General features: G+C 41.9%; 1 protein-coding gene across 2 annotated transcripts in view; it reads left to right on the top strand.

Annotated features, from left to right (window-relative positions):
* LOC109871657 (glutamate receptor ionotropic, delta-2) overlaps positions 1-23,927 on the top strand; it is a 623,084-nt gene that overhangs the window by 524,186 nt on the left and 74,971 nt on the right. For both annotated transcript variants that reach the window (XR_004207889.1, XM_031817225.1), the window contains exon 12: positions 19,156-19,294. Coding sequence is in view for 1 of the 2 variants with exons in the window: in XM_031817225.1 (XP_031673085.1) it covers positions 19,156-19,294 (139 nt within the window). In the remaining variant the exon portion in view is untranslated. The remainder of the gene's footprint in view (positions 1-19,155; positions 19,295-23,927) is intronic.

The raw sequence follows: 23,927 nt of genomic DNA, 5'->3' as shown, positions 1-23,927 counted from the left end.
CATACAAAATAACCATCAGACTATGAGCTGAAGGTGCTAGACTAAATGTTCAAGTCCATAACTGACACTGGCAGCAATTTTCTTGATAAGGATCCTGTCTGTGTTGTGTAGGCATAAGATACAGCATCTGATCTTTGTGTCTTGACCCATACCAGAATCCATATAAGAGGCCTTCACAGACCTCTACTCTGATCTTTGTGTAGTCTTGACCCATACCAGAATCCACATAAGAGGCCTTCACAGACCTCTACTCTGATCTTTGTGTAGTCTTGACCCATACCAGAATCCACATAAGATGCCTTCACAGACCTCTACTTTGATCTTTGTGTAGTCTTGACCCATACCAGAATCCACATAAGAGGCCTTCACAGACCTCTACTCTGATCTTTGTGTAGTATTGACCCATACCAGAATCCACATAAGAGGCTTTCACAGACCTCTACTCCACATCACTCATGTCAACTAATCCTCTGTCAAAATTAGCATTAAGGTTTTGGTGTTTTTGGTTTTTCAAATAGCATTTTACAACAGTTTGAAGGTAAATCATGAAATCATTGTATAAATGACCTATTGAAAAAAAAAACTAACCAAACACGAAGTATTGACCTACATCAAATCAAATTGTATTGGTCAGAAACACATATTTAGCAGATGTTATTGCAGGTGTATTGAAATGCTTGTGTTCCTAGCTCCAACAAAACAGTATACCTAACAAGTCACAACAATACACACACATCTAAAGGTAAGTGGAATATATAAATATTAGGACGAGCAATGTCGGAATGGCTTACACTAAAATACAGTAGAATAGAATACAGTATGAGTAAAGCAGTATGTAAGCATTATTAAAGTGGCCAGTGATTCCATGTTTTTGTACAGTTGAAGTCAGAAGTTTCCATACACCTTAGCCAAATACATTTAAACTCAGTTTTAAACAATTCCTGACATTTAATCCCAATACAAATCCCTGTCTTAGATCAGTTAGGATACCACTTTTATTTTAAGAATGTGAAATGTCAGAATAATATCAGAGATAATTATTTATTTCAGCTTTTATTTCTTTCATCACATTCCCAGTGGGTCAGAAGTTTACATACACTCAATTAGCATTTGGTAGTATTGCCTTTAAATTGTTTAAATGTGTCAAACATTTCGGGTAGCCTTCCACAAGCTTCCCACAATACGTTGGGTGAATTTTGGCCCATTCCTCCTGACAGAGCTGGTGTAACTGAGTCAGGTTTGTAGGCCTCCTTGCTCGCACACGCTTTTTAAGTTCTGCCCACACATTTTCTATAGGATTGAGGTCAGGGCTTTGTGATGGCCACTCCAATACCTTGACTTTGTTGTCCTTAAGCCATTTTTACACAACTTTGGAAGTATGCCTGGGGTCAATGTCCATTTGGAAGACCCATTTGCGGCCAAGCTTTAACTTCCTGACAGATGTCTTGAGATGTTGCTTCAATATATCCACATAATTTCCCCTTCCTCGTGATGCCATCTATTTTGTGAAGTGCACCAGTCCCTCCTGCAGCAAAGCACCCCCACAACATGATGCTGCCACTCCCGTGCTTCATGGTTGGGATGGTGTTCTTCGGCTTGCAAGCCTCCCCCTTTTTCATCCAAACAAAACAATGGTCGTTATGGCCAAAAAGTTCTATTTTTGATTCATCAGACCAGAGGACATTTCTCCAAAAAGTACAATCTTTGTCCCCATATGCAGTTGCAAACTGTAGTCTGGCTTTTTTTATGGTGGTTTTGGAGCAGTGGATTTTTCCTTGCTGAGTGGCCTTTCAGGTTAATTTTTAAATGAATTTTTACCTTTATTTAACTAGGCAAGTCAGTTAAGAACAAATTCTTATTTTCAATGACGGCCTAGGAACAGTGGGTTAAATGCCTGTTCAGGGGCAGAACGACACATTTGTACCGTGTCAGCTCGAGGATTTGAACTTGCAACCTTCCGGTTACTAGCCCAACACTCTAACCACTAGGCTACCCTGCCGCCCCAATGTCGATATAGGACTCGTTTTACTGTGGATATAGATACTTTTGTACCCTTTTCCTCCAGCATCTTCACAAGGTCCTTTGCTGTTGTTCTGGGATTGATTCACACTTTTTCGCACCAACGTACATTCATCTCTAGGAGACAGAACGCGTCTCCTTCCTGAGTGGTATGCCGGCTGCGTGGTTCCATGGTGTTTATACAAAAAATTTTCTGAGGTCTTGGCTGATTTCTTTTGATTTTCCCATGATATGAAGCAAAGAGGCACTGAGTTGGAAGGTAGGCCTTGAAATACATCCACAGGTACACCTCCAATTGACTCAAATTATGTCAATTAGCCTATCAGAAGCTTCTAAAGCCATGACATAATTTTCTGGAATTTTCCAAGCTGTTTAAAGGCATAGTCAACTTAGTGTATGTAAACTTCTGACCCACTGGAATTGTGATACAGTGAATTATAAAGGAATAATCTGAATGTAAACATTTGTTGGAAAAATTACTTGTGTTATGCACAAAGTAGATGTCCTAACCGACTTGCCAAAACTATAGTTTGTTAACAAGACGTTTGTGGAGTGGTTGAAAAATGAGTTTCAATGACTCCAACCTAAGTGTATGTAAACTTCCGACTTCAACTGTATATACGGCTGGTCACTTTAAGGTGCAGGGTTGAGTAACCAGGTGGTAGCTGACTAGTGATGGCTATTTAACAGTCTGATGGCTGAAGGCTGAAGTCTGATGTCTGAAGGCTCTCTGACCTTGCCTTCTGGATGATTACAGGGTGAACAGGCCGTGGCTCAGGTGGTTGATGTCCTTGATTATCTTTTTGTTCTTCCTGTTGCTTCGGGTACTGTAGGTGTCCTGGAGAGCAGGTAGCGTGCTCCCAGTGATGCATTGGGCAGACCGCACCACCCTCTGGAAAGCCCTGCGTATGTGGGTGGTGCAGTTGTCATACCAGACGGTGATGCAGCCCGACAGGATGCTCTCAATTGTGCCTCTATAAACGTTTTTGTGTGTCTTAGGGGCCAAACCAAATTTCTTCAGCCTCCTGAGGTTGAAGAGGCTTTTTCACCACACTGTCTGTGTGGGTGGACCATTTCAGATTGTCAGTGATGTGTATGCCGAGGAACTTGACATTTTCCACTGCGGTCCCGTCAATATGGAAAAGGGGGATCCCTAGTCAGTTGTACAATTGAATGCATCCAACTTAAATGTGTCTTAACCCAACCCCTCTGAATCAGAGTGGTGCGGGGGGCTGCCATAATTGACATCCACGTCTTCGGCGCCCGGGGAACAGTGGGTTAACTGCCTTGCTCAGGGGCAGAACAACAGATTTTTACTGCCAGGCACAACCGCTTTGTTTACACACACTACCACTACCACCACCAAGTCATATCCTTAGAAATAGTACTTTTGCTATTGCCAGTCCACCCATTATGGCGTCATTGACTTGAGTAAAGAGGCTAATTCTACTCATTCTAGTTCTATGGTCATATCAAACCATTTGCCTTAGAAAACAACGCAAATGCTTTGCTTGGTATTTCTTTTCCATTTTAAATATGGGTCCTATGGGTATATGGGTACAACATACAGTGTAATCTACACTCAGTTGGATCCCCCTTTGCCTCCAGAACAGCCTGAATTCTTAGGGTTATGGAACAAATTCCCCACACCATTACACCATCGCCACCAGCCTGTACCGTAGACATCAGGCCATGGTCTCATTCTGCTTATGGCAAATCCTGACTCTGCCATCAGCATGATGCAACAGTACCGAATTCGTCGGACCAGACAATGTTTTTCCACTCCTCAATTGTCCAGTGTTTGTGATTGCGTGCCCACTGGAGCCACTTGTTCTTCTTATTAACTGATAGGAGTGGAACCCGGTTTGATCATCTGCTGCAATAGCCCATCCGTGACAAGGACCTCTGAGTTGTGCGTTCCGAGATGTCGTTCTACACAGCACTGTTGCACTGCACTGCACCATAATTTGACCCCTCTCATCAACAAGCTGTTTTCATCCACAGGACTGCCGCTGACTGGACGATCATACCATGCTCAAAGTCGCATAGGTCACTAGTTTTTCCCATTCTAAAGTTCAATTGAACAGTAAGTTAATGTCTCAATGCCTGTCCACCTGCTTTATATAGGAAGCCACAGCCACGTGACTCACTGTCTATAGGAGCGAACCATTTTCGTGAACGGGGTGGTGTACCTAATTAACTGGCCACTGAGTGTGTATTCATTCGAGCAGCCTTATCAACAGTGGGAAAACTGGGTCCGAATCCCCCCATTGTTATAAAGCCTGAAATTATACAAAATATTTGATTAATTTCAAGATGGAGGGGAAACAAACCAAGTAATTAAGCTGGAAGGATTCACTGATTCTGTTATTTTCCCCTTTCAACATCAGAGGGATTTTGATGATGTGATTCAAAAAGAAAATTTGTGTTTTCCATAGAATTGTGATCCCGGGAGTTTATCTTCCACCTCCACATGCGGCTGCCAGACAGAGAATCACACCAGCTCCCTTTACTAAAGATAGCCCTACTAAAGACAGCCCTACTAAAGACAGCCATGCTAAAGATAGCCCTACTAAAGACAGCCCTTCTAAAGACAGCCATGCTAAAGACAGCCATGCTAAAGACAGCCATACTAAAGACAGCCCTACTAAAGACAGCCATACTAAAGACAGCCCTACTAAAGACAGCCCTACTAAAGACAGCCATACTAAAGATAGCCATACTAAAGACAGCCATGCTAAAGACAGCCATAGTAAAGATAGCCATGCTAAAGACAGCTATACTAAAGACAGCCATGCTAAAGCCAGCCATACTAAAGACAGCCCTACTAAAGACAGCCATACTAAAGACAGCCCTACTAAAGACAGCCATACTAAAGACAGCCCTACTAAAGACAGCCATGCTAAAGCCAGCCATACTAAAGACAGCCATGCTAAAGACAGCCATGCTAAATACAGCCATACTAAAGACAGCCATGCTAAAGACAGCCATACTAAAGACAGCCATGCTAAAGACAGCCATACTAAAGACAGCCATGCTAAAGACAGCCATACTAAAGACAGCCATACTAAAGACAGCCATGCTAAAGACAGCCATACTAAAGACAGCCATGCTAAAGACAGCCATAGTAAAGATAGCCATGCTAAAGACAGCTATACTAAAGACAGCCATGCTAAAGCCAGCCATACTAAAGACAGCCATACTAAAGACAGCCATGCTAAAGACAGCCATACTAAAGACAGCCATGCTAAAGACAGCCATACTAAAGACAGCCATACTAAAGACAGCCATAGTAAAGATAGCCATGCTAAAGACAGCTATACTAAAGACAGCCATAGTAAAGATACCCATGCTAAAGACAGCTATACTAAAGACAGCCATGCTAAAGACAGCCATGCTAATGACAGCCATAGTAAAGACAGCCATGCTAAAGACAGGCATACTAAAGACAGCCATACTAAAGACAGCCATGCTAAAGACAGCCATACTAAAGACAGCCCTGCTAAAGACAGCCATAGTAAAGACAGCCATGCTAAAGACAGACATACTAAAGACAGACATACTAAAGACAGCCATGCTAAAGACTACCATGCTAAAGACTACCATGCTAAAGACTACCATGCTAAAGACAGCCATGCTAAAGACTACCATGCTAAAGACTACCATGCTAAAGACAGCCATGCTAAAGACTACCATGCTAAAGACTACCATGCTAAAGACTACCATGCTAAAGACAGCCATGCTAAAGACTACCATGCTAAAGACTACCATGCTAAAGACTACCATGCTAAAGACAGCCATGCTAAAGACTACCATGCTAAAGACAGCCATGCTAAAGACTACCATGCTAATGACTACCATGCTAAAGACAGCCATGCTAAAGACAGCCATGCTAAAGACTACCATGCTAAAGACTACCATGCTAAAGACAGCCTTTGACTTCTAACAGCACCCTTCACTTAAATGGTGTGCGATAAGGAATGTAAAAGTGTTATAGTACCCTTCTATTGCCTCATCAACATCTTGCACATGTAAATGAATTTGTTTTATTTCGTTTTATGAATTTGTTTTTTTAATACAAATATACCTATCTTCTCTGGCAAGTATGTTGAATCAACGTTCTATCAACATGTTTTTTCAACACGATGATGTTGAACGTCAGTGGATTTTGTTATGATGATAATAATAAATTACATTTATAGAGCATTTTTATTTGCAGACGGAAATCACAAAGCTTTTTGATTGAATTCACCAAAACGGGTCAACATAAACTAATTTGAACCAGATTTCAACGACCAATTAACACCAGGATGTCAAGGGTTGGTTTATTTCAAGTTGAATTAGAGTTTGTGGAGGACTCATTTAAATAGCCACCAAAATTAGGTGTTAAATTTGATGTCATGTCAGATTTTTGCCCCGAGGGTTTCCCCTATGTTCTCAGAAATAGTGTGAAGTCATGTCCTACGATATGTTCTTGGAATCAAACACTCCTTTCAGCGATACATTACTCGTTAGAGTCTAACTATTTCCTGTCTGTTCCTGGAAGCAGTGCGATGTAATTTTCTGTCATATGTTCATGAAATCAAGCAATCAAAAAGGTGTGAAAATGTCAGGAAGTATGTTAGGCAGTTATACAGTGAACCCTGCAGGTATAACTTCCTCCTGTGACCATCAACTGTTTCAGGAACGGTTTCATTCACCAGGCTTAAGACCTTATCAGTGGTGAAACCATAGACATATAATGAATAGAATGGGCTTGGAACCTCTGACGCTGGCAATTTGACTGGTAAACTTGAATGGAGATATCCTGTCTATTCATTCTATTTCTAGGGGTGAAACATTAACTCTGTTCCTTCCATGTGAAATGAGTCTAATATCTCCCCAGTCTGCATTGCAGGGACTAACTCTAGATGAAATGTCTCAATTGGAAACCCAAGTATTGAATCATTTGAATTTCAATAATTTTATTCGTTCTCAATGTCAAATTGAGTTGACTTTTTACGTATGAGACTGGTTTACTGCAGATCAAGCTGGGTGAAAGAGGGCCATTTGAATATGTATATTTGAATATTTATTTTTAAGTACTGTATGTCTGTTAGAATATGCCAAATAAAATCAAATGTTATCGGTCGCATACACATATTTTTCAGATTTTATCACAGGTGCTCCGAAATGCTTCTGATTCTAGCTCCAACAGTGCAGTAATAATACCTAACAATACAAAATAATACACACAAATCCCAAAACTTCAAACAAAGGAATTAAGAAATATCAAGACGGGTAATGTCAGACTCCTAATTATAAATATATATGTATATGATGGTGTGTATAGACAGTATGGACAGTATATGAATAGAAAAGGTGTGTACAGCGATAGTTATATAGGATGACTCCCTGATGGATCTCTGGAAGGAGATTCTCGTTCTGAGCTCGCCTACTTTATTATCCAGGGACTGAACATTAGAGAGTAATATGCTCGGAGGCGGTGGATGGTATGCAACGCTCCCGAGTCGGACTAAAAACCCACTCCGTATTCCTCTTCTCCGTCGATGGAGTCTAAGAGCAGCCCCTGGGACGAGGGAAATTTCCTCGGGGGGTACAAACAAAGGATCCAATTCAGGAAAGTCACATTTCTGGTCGAAATGCAGTTGAGTGATCGCCAACCTAATATCCAGTTATTTTCGGCTGAAATAATAATGCAAGAAACATTCTGAGGAAATAATGCAAGAAATAAAATCTCTCTCTGTATATATACTGCAACGTTGGATAGGAGCTAGGAACAGGGAAACTATGTCTGTCAGTGCCATCCTGCTACTTCTGTTGAGCATGTTTGTTAATATCTGTTTTTCTGGCTGTCTGTTGATTGGATGTTGAGTCAGTCATGTTGTGAACATGACTCATTATGACAGTAGGGTGTGCATCCCAATTGACACCCTATTCCCTATATAGTGCACTACTTTTAACATAGCCCTATTGGCCCTGGTCAAAAAGTAGTGCACTCTAAATAAAATAGGGTGCCATTTGGGATACATCCTAGCTCTGATGCTGAAGCTGAGATGCTCTCCGTCCTTTATGCTCTTCCAGAGTCACACGTCGAGATGAGACACGTCTGAGCGATGCATGAATGACTATGATAATTCAGTTGTAATGTGATCACACTGTTTACCCCAGCTATATGTTTGTTATATGTGTGTTTGTGTGTGTGTGGGGGGGGGCATTCTTGTGTGTGTTTAGTTGTGTGAGGTTGTCTTGCGGGAGCTCTTAGCTGTGTGTGTTTAGTTGTGTGAGTTTGTCTCGCGGGATCTCTTAGCTGTGTTTGTGTTTAGTTGTGTGAGTTTGTCTTGCGGTAGCTCTTAGCTGTGTGTGTTTAGTGGTGTGAGTTTTTCTTGCGGGAGCTCTTAGCTGTGTGTGTGTTTAGTGGTGTGAGTTTGTCTTGCGGGAGCTTTTAGCTGTGTGTGTTGTGTGAATTTGTTTCTTAGCTGTGTGTGCGGAAGCCCATATGTCTCCTCCATTATATTGAAAACTGCTTCTTCATTCACCTCCAGTCATACTGTACAGTGGCTTGCAAAAGTATTCAATCCCCTTGGCATTTTTCCTATTTTGTTGCCTTACAACCTGGAGTTAAAATAGATTTTGGGGGGATTTGTATAATTTGATTTAAACAACATGCCTACCACTTTGAAGATGCAAAATATTTATTATTGTAAAACAAAGAAATAAGACCAAAAAATGAAAACTTGAGCGTGCATAACTATTCACCCCCCCAAAGTCAATACTTTGTAGAGCCACTTTTTGCAGCAATTACAGCTGCAAGTCTCTTGGGTTATGTCTCTATAAGCTTGGCACATCTAGCCTCTGGGATTTTTAACCATTCTTTAAGGCTAAACTGCTCCAGCTCCTTCAAGTTGGATGGGTTCCGCTGGTGTACAGCAATCTTTAAGTCATACCACAGATTCTCAATTTGATTGAGGTCTGGGCTTTGACTAGGCCATTCCAAGACATTTAAATGTTTCCCCTTAAACCACTCAAGTGTTGCTTTAGCAGTATGCATAGGGTCATTGTCGTGCTGGAAGGTGAACCTCCGTCCCAGTCTCAAATCTCTGGAAGACTGAAACAGGTTTCTGTATTTTGTATTTCCATCATTCCTTCAATTCTGACCAGTTTCCCAGTCCCTGCCGATGAGGGGATGGTGTTCTCGGGGTGTTCTCGGGGTGATGAGAGGTGTTGGATTTGCGCCAGACATAGAGTTTTCCTTGATGGCCAAAAGGCTCAATTTTAGTCATGTTTGCTTATTTCTTTCTTTAAGCAATGGCTTTTTTTCTGGCCACCCTTCTGTAAAGCCCAGCTCTTTGGAGTGTATGGCTTAAAGTGGTCCTATGGACAGATACTCCAGTCTCCGCTGTGGAGCTTTGCTACTTCAGGGTTTGCTACTTCAGGGTTTTCTTTCGTATCTTTGTTGCCTCTCTGATTAATGACCTCCTTGCCTGGTCCGTGAGTTTTGGTGGGCAGCCCTCTCTTGGCAGGTTTGTTGTGGTGCCATATTCTTTCCATTTTTTATAATGGATTTAATGGTGCTCTGTAGGATGTTCAAATTTTCTGATATTTTTTTATAACCCAACCCTGATCTGTACTTCTCCACAACTTTGTCCCTGACCTGTTTGGCGAGCTCCTTGGTCTTCATGGTGCCGGTTGCTTGGTGGAACCCCTTGCTTAATGGTGTTGCAGACTCTAACTAATTGTTTAACGAATAATGTGACTTCTGAAGGTAATTGGTTGCACCAGATCTTATTTAGGCACTTCATAGCAAAGGGGGTGAATACATATGCACACACCACTTTTGTGTTTTTTGTTGTTGTTTTTTTTCACTTCACCAATTTGGACTATTTTGTGTATGTCCATTGCATGAAATACAAATACAAATCCATTTAAATTACAGGTTGTAATGCAGCAAAATAGGAAAAACGTCAAGGGGGATTATTAATACGTTTGCAAGGCACTGTATAAAGTGCATTCAGAAAGTATTCAGATCCCTTCCCTTTTTCCAAATTTTGTTACATTACATTCTAAAAAAAAAAGTTTTTTAAAAATCCCTCATCAATTTGCACACACTACACTGATAATGACAAAGCAAAAACAGGGTTCTCGATTAAAAAAATAAAACTTATTTTTTTTAAATAAAAAATTTAAAAACGTATTTATCTCAGTATATATGCTATAAGACTCGAAATTGAGCTCAGGTGCGTCCTAAGGTCCCACAGTTGACAGTGCATGCCAGAGCAAACACCAAGCCAGGAGGTCGAAGGAATTGTCCATAGAGCTCCGAGACAGGATTGTGTCGAGGAACAGATCTGGGGATGGGTACCAAAACATTAATGCAGCATTAAAGGTCCCCAAGAACACAATGCTTCCATCATTCTTAAATGGAAGAAGTTTGGAACCACCAAGACTCTTCCTAGAGCTGGCCACCCGGAACCTGGTGGTCACTCTGACAGAGCTCCAGAGTTCCTCTGTGGAAAATGGGAGAACGTTCCAGAAGGACAACCATCTCTACAGCACTCCACCAATCAGGCCTTTATGGTAGAGTGACCAGTAAAATGCACATGACAGCCTGCTTGGAGTTTGCCAAAAGGCACCTAAAGGACTCTCAGATCATGAGAAACAAGATTATCTGGTCTGATGAAACCAAGATTCATCTCTTTGGCCTGAATGCCAAGCGTCTTATCTGGAAGAAGCAAAGCTTACAGCGTTATACCCAAGACGACGAGAGGCTGTAATCGCTGCCAAAAGGGCTTCAACAAAGTACTGAGTAAAGGGTATGAATACTTATGTAAATGTGATATTCAAGGTCTTTTTGTTTTCAATTTGTAAAAATGTCTTAACACCTGTTTATGCTTTGTCATTATAGGATATTATGCGTAGATTCATGAGAGGGAAAAAACAATTGAATCTATTTTAGAATAAGGCTGTAACGTAACAAAATGTGGAAAAAGTCAAGGGGTTTGAATACTTTCCAAATGTCAGTGTTTAGACATGACCTGTATCACAGAGCAGTGCCAGGAAGTCATTTGATGGCTTTCAAATTGATTTGCCCCTGATACCATCTCTGAGGAGGCAGGTTATCTTTTAAAAAAGGAATTTGCTTTACAGGGTGCGAAAATGGTTTCTCAGTGAATGAGACAAGAAAGCACCTTGCCGTCGCGATGTGATGTGAATTGAACAAACATATATTGCAAAACAACATTCATTTCCTTTCTTCTGCACATTACTTCCTGAAGTCGGGGAATCTGATGAAAGTAATAACTCTTGGGGCCTAGCGATGCTGTGACACATTTATCGAGGAATAGATTACCTCTCATATGAATGGCTGCCACAACATTCAAACAGGCTAATTCCACAACATTCACCCCCTCCTCACTACTTACAATGATGCAGCCAGGCCCAACCTCGATGAGAGCGATAGCTTTTTGTTTGGATCAAAGGTGAAACCGGACATTATCATAATGTGAACAAGTACTACAGCATGTTCAGTAGTATAATAATGAAATATAGCTTTTTTTGTCGGTCCTTGGTAATACATGTAATACCTATTATAGTACTCAATCTTAGACACACAGAGGCCGACACACAACCACCAGCATAAACCCACTTGACAGTAAGTTAACGCCATGGAAAAGAGGTAATCTTGGCTCAGGATGAGCTGCTGCTTCCACTGCAGATTATACAGATTCGATAGCTCCCTTTGGCGAGTGTGGGACGTGTCCCGACGTTATCGGCTCGATTCTCGTGCCAGGAAACCCTTGTGCTTCCGTCCTGGCAGCTGCAACTGACGAGATCACCTCTGACTCGTCCTTTATCCTTTATTTCTTTATTTCTTTATTTAGGTGATTTAGCACAGTTGAAATGTCCAGGGTGGCTGCGTGGTGAGATAGCACTTTGAGAGCGAGAACCGGGCTTCAAGCGTAAACTGTATGCAAATTGATGGCGTTATTTGGCAGCTAGCCTCATAATGGGATACTTGATGGGTTGAATAAATTGCAATCACACGGAACCCGCCGGTTTGGCTTGGTGCCAGGAAAATAAAGGTGACATGCAGAGGAAGTCCCCAGCTCGGCCGGCGTGTTTTCCTTAAGTTATTTATCACCAGGGCACTCTTGAAAAGAAAGGAAATAAATAAATAAACCTAACAGCACTCATCAGGAACTACAATCTCAGGCTCTCCAGGCGCCTCTGAGATTTAAAGCTTTACAAGGTAACTACTATAAACCTTTGAATGTTCTGCACCAATAGCATTAAAGCATTTTTTTGAAGTTGACTTTAACTGCTGAGTGTCAGAATTGGAGAGGGAAGATATTTCCTGTGTCAAAGCAACCAGTGCTTGTATATTTTATTAATGTTCTGTTCTATTATGCTCTGTTCCTGCTAATTTCGCTCAAAGCAGAATTAAGGCAAATTGCACAGTGAGAGATCATTCTTTTTTTGACTTGCATAAAAACTAATAGTGTGTTTTCTCTTTATGAGGCTAACCTTTCTGTTAAACATAAAACCGTAAAGAAAGCTTGTATATACAGTAACAGCATCAGTGATATTGTGACGGTAGTGTCGATGTAGTTGTCACATCTTAGGTAGGAGCAGAATGGCGTCTCCAGTCAGAGTTAGGAGCAGAATGGCATCTCCAGTCATAGTTAGGAGCAGAATGGCGTCTCCATTCAGAGTTAGGAGCAGAATGGCATCTCCATTCAGAGTTAGGAGAGGTAGGAGCAGAATGGCATCTCCATTCAGAGTTAGGAGAGGTAGGAGCAGAATGGCATCTCCATTCAGAGTTAGGAGAGGTAGGAGCAGAATGGCATCTCCATTCAGAGTTAGGAGAGGTAGGAGCAGAATGGCATCTCCATTCAGAGTTAGGAGAGGTAGGAGCAGAATGGCATCTCCATTCAGAGTTAGGAGCAGAATGGCATCTCCATTCAGAGTTAGGAGCAGAATGGCTTCTCCATTCAGAGTTAGGAGCAGAATGGCATCTCCATTCAGAGTTAGGAGCAGAATGGCATCTCCATTCAGAGTTAGGAGAGGTAGGAGCAGAATGGCATCTCCATTCAGAGTTAGGAGAGGTAGGAGCAGAATGGCATCTCCATTCAGAGTTAGGAGAGGTAGGAGCAGAATGGCATCTCCAGTCAGAGTTAGGAGCAGAATGGCATCTCCATTCAGAGTTAGGAGCAGAATGGCATCTCCATTCAGAGTTAGGAGCAGAATGGCATCTCCAGTCATAGTTAGGAGCAGAATGGCATCTCCATTCAGAGTTAGGAGCAGAATGGCATCTCCATTCAGAGTTAGGAGAGGTAGGAGCAGAATGGCATCTCCATTCAGAGTTAGGAGCAGAATGGCATCTCCATTCAGAGTTAGGAGCACAATGGCATCTCCATTCAGAGGTAAGAGCAGAATGGCATCTCCATTCAGAGTTAGGAGCAGAATGGCATCTCCATTCAGAGTTAGGAGAGGTAGGAGCAGAATGGCATCTCCATTCAGAGTTAGGAGAGGTAGGAGCAGAATGGCATCTCCATTCAGAGTTAGGAGCAGAATGGCATCTCCATTCAGAGTTAGGAGAGGTAGGAGCAGAATGGCATCTCCATTCAGAGTTAGGAGCAGAATGGCATCTCCATTCAGAGGTAGGAGCAGAATGGCATCTCCATTCAGAGTTAGGAGCAGAATGGCGTCTCCAGTCAGAGTTAGGAGCAGAATGGCATCTCCATTCAGAGTTAGGAGCAGAATGGCGTCTCCAGTCAGAGTTAGGAGCAGAATGGCATCTCCATTCAGAGTTAGGAGCAGAATGGCATCTCCATTCAGAGGTAGGAGCAGAATGGCATCTCCATTCAGAGTTAGGAGCAGAATGGCGTCTCCAGTCAGAGTTAGGAGCAGAATGGCATCTCCATTCAGAGTTAGGAGCAGAATGGCGTCTCCAGTCAGAGTTAGGAGCAGAATGGCATCTCCATTCAGAGTTAGGAGCAGAATGGCATCTCCATTCAGAGTTAGGAGCAGAATGGCATCTCCAGTCAGAGGTAGGAGCAGAATGGCATCTCCATTCAGAGTTAGGAGCAGAATGGCGTCTCCAGTCAGAGTTAGGAGCAGAATGGCGTCTCCAGTCAGAGTTAGGAGCAGAATGGCATCTCTATTCAGAGTTAGGAGCAGAATGGCGTCTCCAGTCAGAGTTAGGAGCAGAATGGCGTCTCCAGTCAGAGTTAGGAGCAGAATGGCGTCTCCAGTCAGAGTTAGGAGCAGAATGGCATCTCCATTCAGAGTTAGGAGCAGAATGGCGTCTCCAGTCAGAGTTAGGAGCAGAATGGCATCTCCATTCAGAGTTAGGAGCAGAATGGCATCTCCATTCAGAGTTAGGAGCAGAATGGCATCTCCAGTCAGAGGTAGGAGCAGAATGGCATCTCCATTCAGAGTTAGGAGCAGAATGGCGTCTCCAGTCAGAGTTAGGAGCAGAATGGCGTCTCCAGTCAGAGTTAGGAGCAGAATGGCATCTCTATTCAGAGTTAGGAGCAGAATGGCGTCTCCAGTCAGAGTTAGGAGCAGAATGGCATCTCCATTCAGAGTTAGGAGCAGAATGGCATCTCCAGTCAGAGGTAGGAGCAGAATGGCATCTCCATTCAGAGTTAGGAGCAGAATGGCGTCTCCAGTCAGAGTTAGGAGCAGAATGGCGTCTCCAGTCAGAGTTAGGAGCAGAATGGCATCTCTATTCAGAGTTAGGAGCAGAATGGCGTCTCCAGTCAGAGTTAGGAGCAGAATGGCATCTCCAGTCATAGTTAGGAGCAGAATGGCATCTCCAGTCAGAGTTAGGAGCAGAATGGCATCTCCAGTCAGAGTTAGGAGAGGTAGGAGCAGAATGGCATCTCCAGTCAGAGTTAGGAGAGGTAGGAGCAGAATGGCATCTCCAGTCAGAGTTAGGAGCAGAATGGCATCTCCAGTCAGAGTTAGGAGAGTTAGGAGAAGAATGGCATCTCCATTCAGAGTTAGGAGAGTTAGGAGCAGAATGGCATCTCCATTCAGAGTTAGGAGCAGAATGGCATCTCCATTCAGAGTTAGGAGCAGAATGGCTTCTCCATTCAGAGTTAGGAGCAGAATGGCTTCTCCATTCAGAGTTAGGAGAGTTAGGAGCAGAATGGCATCTCCATTCAGAGTTAGGAGCAGAATGGCATCTCCATTCAGAGTTAGGAGCAGAATGGCTTCTCCATTCAGAGTTAGGAGCAGAATGGCTTCTCCATTCAGAGTTAGCAGCATAATGGCCTCCCCATTCACCTTTAGATATATTTACAAGCATTCCAACAGCCATGAAAGGCTCTTCACAATGGTTCATGGCTTTTCCCCTTCGATTGGAAATCCACTTTGGGATGAGTGTCCTGTCTGCACGGTCAGGACCGTGCGGCTGACCTTAAAGGATGCTTTTTAGTGCGATGTGAACTCCTTGACTGGCATTGTGACCGTCATAACACAGCCATTCTCCTTGGACTCACTTTGGGAAAATATTTTCCAAGCTAGCTCTGTGTACAATGAGGTAAAAGCAGGAAGGGTAATGGTGTTGCCTGGGAAAACATGTGGAAGCATTAGGAGCATGACTTTGATCGCCGCCTCCACTGTGTTTTAGGTTGGAGCTGAGTTTAACAAATCACCCCACGTGTTCTCATTATTTCTCTCTTTCTCTATACAGATGTATACTGTTTACAGAATGAATTGTTTGAATCTATGTGCATGTATATGCATGGAGAGCGAGAGAGAGAGAGAGAGAGACCTGGGAGGAGTAGCATTGGCTCTAGCCTGGCTGGAAATCAAAGGCAGACAAGGAGAACCTGGTGAAAATGGAGCAGCTCATTTTCTGTTCATAGCAGGGTGGCTTTGAACCGAGACGCAGGACTCCCTGATAGAAGTTTCATTACACTCTGGCTCATTTTCGAAAGATCAACATCCTATGACTGCGTCCTCCTGCCATTGCAATCTCTCTCTCCCTGGCAGGCCTTAGCTCTCCCCTGAAGTTATCTCTTTTCTCACTCACACTGAGAATCCACCAAATAGTCTCCCTCGCTGTTATAATCCCCACCCAGCCGAGGATGAGCTGTCCGTCTGGGTTTTATTCAAGCTAATGTAATGGACAAGCATATCTGAACTCTTTTGCCATGTGAACATAAGGGGCTTTCACGAGAGACCGTTATGATCCAAATGGATTGCATTCACATCGATTCCCTACGTGGAACAGTGAACTTTTTGCTGTCCTATTTGAACCCCATCAGTCTGGCTATAGTGGCTGTAGCTATAGTAACACACACTGTTTACAAATCGCCTAGCCATAGCAAATGGTATGCTAGCTTGCTGATTAGCTAGCTAAACAGACTTGAGACAATCTCAACATAGCAATCCGGAATTGGTTTTATTTCGAACACTATTACGTCACACATGGACATTGTTATGCAAAAAGGTGAGCAGCAAGCCAATCACTGGTATTATCCATCAAATCAAAATCAAATCAAATTTATTTATATAGCCCTTCGTACATCAGCTGATATCTCAAAGTGCTGTACAGAAACCCAGCCTAAAACCCCAAACAGCAAGCAATGCAGGTGTAGAAGCACCATCCAACCCCAAGGAACAAGACCAGCTGGTATTATCCATCCAACCCCAAGGAACAAGACCAGCTGGTATTATCCATCCAACCCCAAGGAACAAGACCAGCTGGTATTATCCATCCAACCCCAAGGAACAAGACCAGCTGGTATTATCCATCCAACCCCAAGGAACAAGACCAGCTGGTATTATCCATCCAACCCCAAGGAACAAGACCAGCTGGTATTATCCATCCAACCCCAAGGAACAAGACCAGCTGGCATTATCCATCCAACCCCAAGGAACAAGACCAGCTGGTATTATCCATCCAACCCCAAGGAACAAGACCAGCTGGTATTATCCATCCAACCCCAAGGAACAAGACCAGCTGGTATTATCCATCCAACCCCAAGGAACAAGACCAGCTGGTATTATCCATCCAACCCCAAGGAACAAGACCAGCTGGTATTATCCATCCAACCCCAAAAAACAATACCAGCTGGTATTATCCATCCAACCCCAAGGAACAAGACCAGCTGGCTTTGAATGAATGGGCATCCAGTGTTATGGCTTTGTCTAGGTAACAAATGCTTTCATACTCAAAAGCTCTAAAAAGCTGTCTCTAGCAGATTGATCCACATCCCTTTTTCCTAATGTGACAGCCCCTACTGGAGGGGACTTCTGTGATTTATGACTGTATACGTTACTGTCTAGATATGGTTCATGATTCCTTTAGTGTATGTCAGAAATGATGGACGGGTTCCATTGAATGTATCATATTGTGTCCCACCAAAATGGAAACAAGAGGATATGAATAGCATTCAGGAGACAATGGAGCAAGATCTTCAGGGTACTATGGGAGCAAGATATTCAGGAGACTATGGAAGCAAGATCTTCAGGAGACAATGGGTGCATGATTTTCAGGAGACTATGGGAGCATGATCTTCAAGGGACTATGGGAGCATGATCTTCAGGGGACTATGGGAGAATGATCTTCAGGGGACTATGGGAGCAGGATCTTCAGGGGACTATGGGAGCATGATTTTCAGGGGACTATGGGAGCAGGATCTTCAGGGGACTATGGGAGCATGATTTTCAGGGGACTATGGGAGCAGGATTTTCAGGGGACTATGGGAGCAGATTCTTCAGGGGACTATAGGAGTGTGATATTTGTGGGACTGGGAGCATGATGTTCAGGGGACATTTCGAAAATAAATAATTGCAATCTTTTTGTAAAGTAAAAAACATGAGCTGGCGCACACCAATCATTTTTTTGTGTGTGGAGGTAAACTATAAACTATAAAAATATAGAGAGTCGCACACTCCATATATAAACTCCCAGTCATTTATTGGGTAAATTACCAATGTTTCAGCATCACTGGGCCTTCTTCAGGGTCAGAATATTTTAGTCAAGAACACCCGATTGGAAAAACCCAAAGCATGTCTTTTATCAAGGAAGAGACATGATAAGGAACTTGACTTTGTGGGCCTTCTCCTTTCTAAGTACAAACAATCACTTGTGTTGTATGAAAACCAAACATACAGTCAAAGCACAGAAGAACATTTAAATTATTATTGTTCATTGAACAATAATACACAATACAATAACTGAAATATACAGACAAGAGTACATAAAGTTAACATAGACAGGGGGTATTATGAGTCAGAAGAGAATGTACATTTGTCAAAAGTATTTTTTGCAAGTACTGTTTTTTAGTTTTTACATTACTAAATAACTTCACCATGATGTTTCACTTCTATTTTAAATAAATTAAAGAGGGGTTTGTTCTCCTCCCCAACTTCTTATGATCTTATGACTAAAGAATATTCTAAGAAACTCAAGCAAATGAACTATGAAAATGAAAATCGGGGTACATTTAAGAATATTTAAACTACTCTACAATAGCAACAACATTTAAACAGAACACACACAGCCTTCGGGCAATATGAGCTCATGTCAACTGAACATTTCCTTCATAAGACAGATAAACCCAGAGGACGGCACTGGATAGAGTGGGTGTCAAATATTTGATGAAGTCTTTGCTGAAGGGATTGAAATGCCTGGCACTTATTCCACATGCGAGCACAATGATCTGCGAGCTACAAGGATAAATGAGGCTAATTTTGAACAGGCTTCAATAAAGGCGAGGCTTCAGTTCTACAGATCCATCATGGAGCCGGGGCTGTCTTTTCTAGGCAGAGACTCCCCTTTCCCTCCCCTCCAGCGCCAAGGAAAGGTTTTGCATCAATACAGAGAACAAAAAAGATGTGCTTTAGCCTTGTTTGAGCTGCCTGGCTGAGGACATACTCACTCTACATATAGCACACATCTGTCTCCTTATGAAAATGTGAAGAATGGAAGAAAACAGAGTTGGAAAAATATTGTGTCCAGTCCACGCGCACTGGAAAGTCTGACTTGAATGTATGTTGTCTTGTGTGTGAAAAGTGAAATATCTTCCCTTGTGGAAAACGTTAATTATTCACAACCACACCTGACATTTGGCTGACATTAACCTCTTGTTTCTGTTGTCCTGGTCTTATTTTCAGGTGGTGAAGTTCCGTATACCACCCTGGCCACGAGGATGATGATGGGGGTATGGTGGCTCTTTGCTCTAATCGTCATCTCCTCCTACACAGCCAACCTGGCTGCCTTCCTCACCATCACCCGCATCGAGAACTCTATCCAGTAAGTATCACACCACTACTCCGGGTTGAAGTTTCCCCCAGGTACAGATCTAGGATCAGCTTCCCCAAACCTTATCTTAACCATTAGTGGGGGAAATTCTAAACTGACCCCAGATCAGCATTTAAGGGCAACTTCATCCTTTTCCCACACCACCTCTGTCTTCATCATTGAGTGAAAACTGTCACACAGTACCAGAAATGTTTTACAGGCCAGGGTTGTTAAAATAAGAAGGGACGATATTTAATTGGGACTAGACTATTGGTTAATGTGGTTTCTTCAACCCACATGCTCATTATGTTACAGACCTTGATGTTGGATACATTTCCATTCAGGATCTGTTATGTTAGATACATTTCCATTCAGGAACTGTTATGTTGGCTACATTTTCACTGAGGAACTGTTATGTTGGATACATTTCCATTCAGGATCTGTTATGTTGGATTCATTTCCATTGAGGAACTGTTATGTTGGATTCATTTCCATTCAGGAACTGTTATGTTGGATTCATTTCCATTGAGGAACTGTTATGTTGGATTCATTTCCATTCAGGAACTGTTATGTTGGATTCATTTCCATTGAGGAACTGTTTTGCTGGATTCATTTCCATTCAGGATCTGTTATGTTGGATTAATTTCCATTGAGGAACTGTTATGTTGGCTACATTTCCATTCAGGAACTGTTATGTTGGATTAATTTCCATTGAGGAACTGTTTTGTTGGATACATTTCCATTCAGGATCTGTAATGTTGGATATATTTGTGAAATAGAAATTAAACTCAGCACCTGTGTGTGTGTGTGTGTGTGTGTGTGTGTGTGTGTGTGTGTGTGTGTGTGTGTGTGTGTGTGTGTGTGTGTGTGTGTGTGTGTGTGTGTGTGTGTGTGTGTGTGTGTGTGTGTGTGTGTGTGTTTGCGTGCGTGTGCGTGTGTTCTCTGGCTTACTATCAATCTGTCAGACCTGTGCTGGTTTCCAGAGCACAGACACACACTGATGCACAAGACATGCACACATACAATAGATTTACCTTTACCTAGACATACACACACATGCACACACACACACACACACACACACACACACACACACACACACACACACACACACACACACACACACACACACACACACACCCCGCTCAGGACCTCACACTGCAGTTGACAGACTGTGTATATAAATTAATCCCTGTGGGAATATGCAGCCGTCCCACTGGACGCAGACATCAGTTCAAGGTTTAGTTTTGATTGGTTGAATTCCACGTAAAATCAACGAAAAATGCAAATCCAATCCGTTTTCCAGGTTGATTCAATGTCATCATCCCACTCTTCTCTCTGTATAAACCGGGCAACCTGCTGTTTTTGGAAAGATAGAGCGTCTGTCATCCCCCCTCCAGGGGCCAGTGAGGTCCTACGTTTTCTATTGTGTGTGACACAAATCAGATCTATCATCCTGCAGGTGACGTCACCTGTGGCAGGTAACTGTTTTATGAGGACTCCATGGAGGACTCTATGGTGATTTAGGAAGACTAAACTTTGTGCACTGTGCAACGCTAAAAGAAGACTAGAGTTGACCTGGGGGAGTGTGTGTGAGTCAACAGTTAGTAACACAACCTCCCACGCATGTCTTTAATAAGCATTTAGTAAGCCTTCTTTCTTTCTGCCGTCTCATCGTCATGACGCGTAAATCCCCACCGCTCGTTGGGCTAATCAGATTCCAGAATGCCTAGCAGTGATATAGTTAATTGTGCTTTGCAAGAAAATCTCATCTCGTTGCTCGATCTCACACACATACAGAGAGAGAGAGAGAGAGAGAGAGAGAGTTAGAGAGACCCCCCTTTTATTTTTCTACTTGCATGAGATGTCATTAATGAGTCCTTCTCAGATTGCTCCGTTCTACTTCTATGCAGCTAATTAGGATTTCCATAAATTTCAATGTATTATCTTTAATGTGTAGACTCTTCTGGGGTCATTACTGGAATAATTAGAGCCTAAATTCCACACCCAGGGGCCTGTTGTTTTAAAGAGGAGGGATGTGCTGCCTCAGTCAGGAAACCTTGCACGATTTATGTAATGTGCTTTGGGGGGGGGGCGGAGGGGGCTGTGATTTTTTAATTAGATGGTCTGTGATCTGATAAAAGTTTGATTACCATTTCACCGAGTTTGGGAAGTGGAGCTCTCGCATCTCTACCCTCTTTAGTCCTCATTCACATTTCAATCTATCTCTATCTACAGATAAGGGCTCTATAGGAAGGAGCCATATAGATTGTCTTAATAGCTATTTGCCCTGGCATCTATAGATGCCATCTATAGTATAGATGATTGAGTCAATGAAACTGAATGGCTTGGCACAGTGACAATAAGAAAAATACATATATTTAAGTAATAATACTCTGAGGCAGGGCTGTGGCGGTCATGAAATTTTGTCGGCCGGTGATTATCAATCAAATAACTGCCGGTCTCATGGTAATTGACCATTAATTAAAATAAACACTGAGGAGGACCTTTGGAACGTCCACATTTTAAAAAGTATAATAAATCCATTTAATATAGCCCTACACCATCACAGGAAATCCATGATTTATTTTAGACGGGTTGAAATATACATGATGTAGTCTATTTCAGAAGAACATACTCTTGAGTTGTCCTTATGTTAGGTCCTGATCTGGCTATGCCATGATATGGCTGTGGCCTACACCAGTTCATTTAGCGGACAAGATTTGCTGATAATTCCGTGGCATTATTTATTATTATTATATTGTATGAAGAATACAATTGAACATAGATAAATATAATAGAAAGGATATTTTCTACAAATGATTTCCAAGGAAGTGCGCACATGCAGCTATTCTGTGTTGAGAAGTTAACTATATTCTTAATTTAGAGTTATTTATGCAACTTTAGTTGTGATACAAACGTTGGGCTATATGTTTAGATTTTTTATCAATTCTAAGGGTGCATGATATGACTCTAATGATGAAGGCATGATTTGGTTTTTTTTTGCGCAGGCTGCACACACTTCATCAGTCTCTCATTCACAATTATACAAGCACTTGATAATATTCTCACCAGGCCTCGAATTTCTCGTCGGCATCCCCCTTGTGTGGCCATAATGCCCCCTAAGAAATCCATGTCTTTTGCAGTCAAAGTGGCATTTGTGCCCTTAAGCTGATTAGAATCATTGTAATTCCCTTCTCCCAACTGCCTTGCTCCGAAGCACCTCTCACTCACATACATGGCTCTCTCAGATATCTCAATTCTTATTAGCCAATGCCCATCACTTGATCGTGTCCTTCTCGCAGCTAAGTAGGCTACAAGTGAAGACAGAAACATCAGAGACACAACGGCAAGCAGCATATTGAAGATGTTAGAGGAACTGGCCACGTTTACTTGTTGTCAGCCAACATGATGAGTAACGAACAGCAAAAAGCAGTAGCCTATGTCAATCTATTATCTCCCATAGTACAAAAGTTGACATATTCTATTGGTCAACTTCGTCTTCTGTGCAAGAAATAAATATTCCAAATATATGCTGAACAGTTGTGGGATTCGATAGATCCCAAATTAATACAACCACTAGCATTAAAAAAACTTTTAATAGCAATGAGGCTGATGCAACAGATCAGAAAGTTTAGCTTAAAATGTTGATAGACTATTAGGCAGTGGTGGAAAATGGACCCAATTGTCATACTTGAGTAAAAGTAAAGATACCTTAATTACTCAAGTGAAAGTCACCCAGTAAAATACCACTTGAGTAAAAGTATTTGGATTTAAATATATTTCATTATCAAAAGTAAATGTAATTTCTCAAAAGTAAAAGTATAAATAATTTAAAATTCCTTATATTAAGCAAATCAGATGGCACAATTGTTCTTGTTTTTTAAATTTAAGGATAGTCATGGGCACACTCCAACACTCAAACATCAAAGCATTTGGGTTTAGTGAGTCTGCCAGATCAGAGGCCGTAGGGATGACCAGGGATGTTCTCTTGATAAGTGTGTGAATTGAACCATTTCCCTGTCCTGCTAAGCATTCAAAATGTAATGAGTACTTTTGGTGTCAGGGAACATTTCTGGAGTAAAAAGTACATTATTTTCTTCAGGAATATAGTGAAGTAAAAGTTGTCAAAAATGGAAATAGTAAAGTACAGATGGACTAAAAAACTACTTAAGTAGTACTTTAAAGTATTTTTTCTGTAATTTACACCACTGCTATTAGGCTATTTCTTCACATTATAAGCGCAACAATGCTAAAAGCGTGAATGTTCCAAAATGCAATCAATTAGTAGGAAAAGACTGTTCTCAAAAGTGACCGCAAATGCATGTAATGCTTTATTATAAAGGTGTATTGTTATGGTGAAAACTATCTTCCCCAAATGTATTCTCTACACCGATTGTAAAGCGGATTAATATGCTTAATTTGTATATGTTATTTGGCCACTTTAGTTGTGATTACAAACCTTATCTAAACATATAGGCCTATGGGCTAGGCTACATGTGTGACTATGATCTGATTAAGTCGAAGAAAAAAAAAAGGCATGCGCTGTTTCTTGCCCTACTGTACACCCTGGGCATCATTCACAAGTGATAATACATCATTCACAAGTGATAATACATCATTCACAAGTGATAATACATCATTC

Source organism: Oncorhynchus kisutch, linkage group LG3 (assembly GCF_002021735.2).
Source record: "Oncorhynchus kisutch isolate 150728-3 linkage group LG3, Okis_V2, whole genome shotgun sequence".
Lineage (NCBI taxonomy): Eukaryota > Metazoa > Chordata > Actinopteri > Salmoniformes > Salmonidae > Oncorhynchus > Oncorhynchus kisutch.
The sequence above is the reverse complement of the archived record's forward strand: the minus strand, read 5'-3'. Positions and strand labels throughout refer to the sequence as shown.